Below are 3,955 nucleotides of genomic sequence, written 5' to 3' on the forward strand. Positions count from 1 at the left end.
TACACTGGTGAAATCGACCCTGATGAACACCTCAAGGTCTACATCACGCACGTCGCCCTCTACACTTCCCATGATGCCATTTTTTGCAAAGCCTTTCCTACAACCCACAAAGGCACTTTCCTTGAATGGTTTACCACCCTCCCTCCATACTCTATCGACAGCTTCGACACCCTTTCCCACATGTTTACCACTCACTTCGCTAGCAGCTGCTCGCATCAAACTACTACAATATCACTCATCGACGTCAGACAAGAACAAGGCGAGACGCTCCGAGAATTTATTGATCGATTCAGTAAGGCTACCCTCCGCACCCCACACCTCAACCAAGAAATGATACTCCAGTGCACGGCCCTTACTCTTCAACCCGGCCCCTTCGCCAACAACGTCTACCTATACCCACCTGCATCCATGCATGAGTTGAAGCTACGAGCTGCCGATTACGTCCCGTATGGAGGAAATGCAAACTCTCCATACAAAATTTTGCAATGATTAAGCACCTTCTACCGCCAACCTCACCCCGCAACCTCCCCGCCCTGATTCGAGACCTCGAGAACCCCGACAGCCCCACTTCACCAGATACGCCCATCTAAATGTTCCCAAATCCCGCCTCCTTGATGAGGCTTTACAGGTTGACCTCATCCCACCACCACGCAAGACGACCACTCCTTCAATGCGGACATGACTAAATACTGCCGCTATCACCGAAACCACGGCCATACCACAAAGGACTGTAAAGCACTCGAGGATTAAATTAAAGAACTGGTCTGTGCTGGCCATTTCCGCCACTTTGTCCGCAGAGAAGACCACTCCTCCCGATCCCATCATCCTCCTCGTCCTGACCACCGATGCCCTCCCCGCGACTCTCGCCACGATAAATGCCCCAACCAACCCGCAAACCATGACCCCCAACCGGCTCGCACCGACGTCACCCCTGCCGACCCTCCCGTACGCGGCACTATCAACACCATCTCTGGTGGTTTTGCTAGTGGAGGATCTACCTCATTCGCCAGAAAGAAACACCTCTGGCATATCCAATCCATCAAACACATCACCCATTCTCATCACAGACGTCGCATGCCCCCCATAACCTTCACAGGCGACGATTTTCAAGGCCTCGATCACCAGGAAGATGACCCTATGATCATCACCGTTGAAATAGAAAATTACGTGGTCAAGAAAGTCCTCGTCGACCAAGGCAGCTCCGACGACATCCTCTATTAGGTTACGTACCAGAAACTTCAACTCCTAGACCCCGCCATGGTCCCATATGATGAACCGATTTATGGCTTTTCTAGGGAACAAGTTTCCTCCCGCGGCTACATTGACCTCCATACGGTCTTCCGCGATGGCGCCCAAACAAAGACAATTCCTAACCGCTTTCTCATCGTCGACGTACCTACATCTTATAATGTCCTCCTCGGCCGCCCTTCACTCAACACCCTTGGCGCTGTTGTCTCCACACCTCATCTGGCCATGAAGTTCCCCTCCCCATTTGGGGACATCCTTACCATTCATGGCGACCAACGCCTTGCACGCAAATGCTATATGGCCAGCCTACGCCCACAGCTCCCCATCCTGCAAACCAATCACATTGAGCGGCCACTTGGCTCTGAGATCGCTTTGTCTAGTGACGATCTAGACCCGAGAGTGGGCCGGGATATCCGCCTTGAACCTATTGAAGAAACCACCCCCTTGGAGCTCCCAAATGGCCGCATCATCAAAGTTGGTACTGGGCTAGAATCTGAACAGCGTGACATCATAACACCCACCCTAGTCGGCAATACATACCTTTTTGCTTGGTCTGCTGCTGACTTACCTACAGTTGACCCTCAAGTGGTATCCCACAAATTATCCATTTACAAGGAGGCCCGATATGTCTCCTAGAAAAAATGCAAACTTGGTGAGGAACAACGCCTAGCGGCCAAGGCCGAGGCCGATAAGTTACTGAGCGTGGGGTTCATCGAAGAAGCTCACTATACCACTTGGCTCTCTAACGTGGTCCTGGTTAAGAAGGCCAACGGCAAGTGGCGAATGTGTGTTGATTACACGGATCTTAACAAAGCATGTCCCAGAGATGCCTACCCCTTACCCAATATTGACCGACTTGTTGACGGCGCAGTCGGTAACAAGGTCCTCAGTTTTCTTCATGCATACTCCGATTATAACCAAATCCCTATGACCGCATCTGACATGAACAAAATTGCCTTCATCACAGACGATGCCAATTACTTCTACAAGGTCATGCCATTTAGCCTTAAAAACGCTGGAGCAACATACCAACAATTGATAGACAAAGTCTTCAGTATTTAATGGGCAACTGTGTCGAAGTATACGTTGACGACATGGTTGTCAAATCCCCAAGCCATCACCAACACGCTTAGGACCAAGTAGCAGTCTTTTCCACATTACGACAGTACAACCTCCACCTCAACCCCGACAAGTGCGTATTAGGCGTCGACTGCGATAAATTCCTTGGATTCATGCTCACCTAGCGCGGTATAGAGGCTAATCTTGAAAAATGCAATGCGATTATTGAAATGCGAAGCCCCACCAGCGTCAAAGAGGTACACGTGGAATGATGATTGTGAACAAACATTCCAAAAGCTTAAAACCACCCTCACCTCACCACCTATCCTCCGTAAATCGGATACTCATAAACCCTTATTGGTCTATATCACCGCCACAGATCACACCGTCAGTGCCGCACTGGTCCAAGATGTCGGTGACACCCAACATCCTGTTTACTTCGTCAGCATAACCCTGCAAGACCCCAAAACCAGATACCAGATGGTGGAAAAGTTGGCCCTATCCCTAGTACACACAGCCCGCCACCTACGTCTATACTTCCAAAATCATAACATCATTGTCAAAACCGACTACCCAACTCAGAAGATATTGCAGAAACTAGACCTTGTGGGGCAGATGTCGTCTTGGGCCGTTGAGTTATACGAATTCAACATCCGCTACGAACCTCACGGCCCCATCAAAGTTAAATGCCTTCTAAACTTTGTCACTGATCTCCAACAAACTCCTAAAGAGGACCAATGGACACTTTATGTTCATGGTTCGTCAAACCCGAAGGGAGCAGGTGCTGGCATCGTGCTAGAAGGCCCCAACGACATCCTCATCGAAAAATCCCTACACTTCACCTTCAAAACATGTAACAACCAAGCCGAATACGAAGCCATCCTCGCCGGCTTATCCCTGACCCGCGAGGTTGGTGTTAAGTCGCTAACATGCAAAACCGATTCCAAGCTTACTGTAGGCCATTTAAATGACGAGTTCCAGATCAAAGACTCTACCTCCTACAATATCACCATTTGGTCCGGAAAGTCGTCCAGTTCGCCTTCGAACAAGTCTACATTCAACACATTCCCAGATCCGAAAACGTTAGAGCCGACATATTATCCAAACTAGTCAGCACCAAGTTAAAAAGCCGCCACCGATCCCTATTGCAGCAAACATTGTCCGCCCTTTCCATCACAAGTACTTGCTATAACCTAACCCAACACCAAGCCGACAATTGGACAACTCCTTACATCCAGTACCTCCAAACCGGTAACCCTCCACCTAACGCCGACAAAATTTGGATAACTAAAGCCGCTAGGTACACGATGATAGGCGATGAACTTTACAAACGCGGATACGGCCAGCCACTTCTCAAATGCGTTACGGCAGAACAAGCTCAGTACATAATTCAAGAATTACATGAGGGCATATGCAGCGATCATTCCGACGCACGCACCATGACTACCCAAATCTTTCGCGCTGGTTACTTCTGGCCAACCATGGAGGCCGACTGCCAAGACTTCGTCAAAAAATGCATACCATGCCAGAAGCATGGCAACCTTATCCACCAGAAACAAGAGCAGCTTCACTCTATACAATCCTCGTGGCACTTTGCAAAGTGGGGAATGAACATCCTTGGCCCCTTCTCCCCCAGCAAAGGCCAAGT

At 49.5% G+C, this 3,955-nt stretch overlaps 1 protein-coding gene across 1 annotated transcript; it reads left to right on the forward strand.

Annotated features, from left to right (window-relative positions):
* Window positions 1–1,257: 1,257 nt before the first annotated feature.
* LOC114188746 lies at window positions 1,258–2,310 on the forward strand. The gene is made up of 2 exons (XM_028077382.1): window positions 1,258–1,836; window positions 1,885–2,310. The coding sequence occupies exons 1-2, from the start codon at window positions 1,258–1,260 to the stop codon at window positions 2,308–2,310; spliced, it is 1,005 nt and encodes a 334-aa protein (XP_027933183.1).
* Window positions 2,311–3,955: the final 1,645 nt, after the last annotated feature.

The sequence above is a fragment of the Vigna unguiculata genome, chromosome 1 (genome assembly GCF_004118075.2).
Source record: "Vigna unguiculata cultivar IT97K-499-35 chromosome 1, ASM411807v1, whole genome shotgun sequence".
Lineage (NCBI taxonomy): Eukaryota > Viridiplantae > Streptophyta > Magnoliopsida > Fabales > Fabaceae > Vigna > Vigna unguiculata.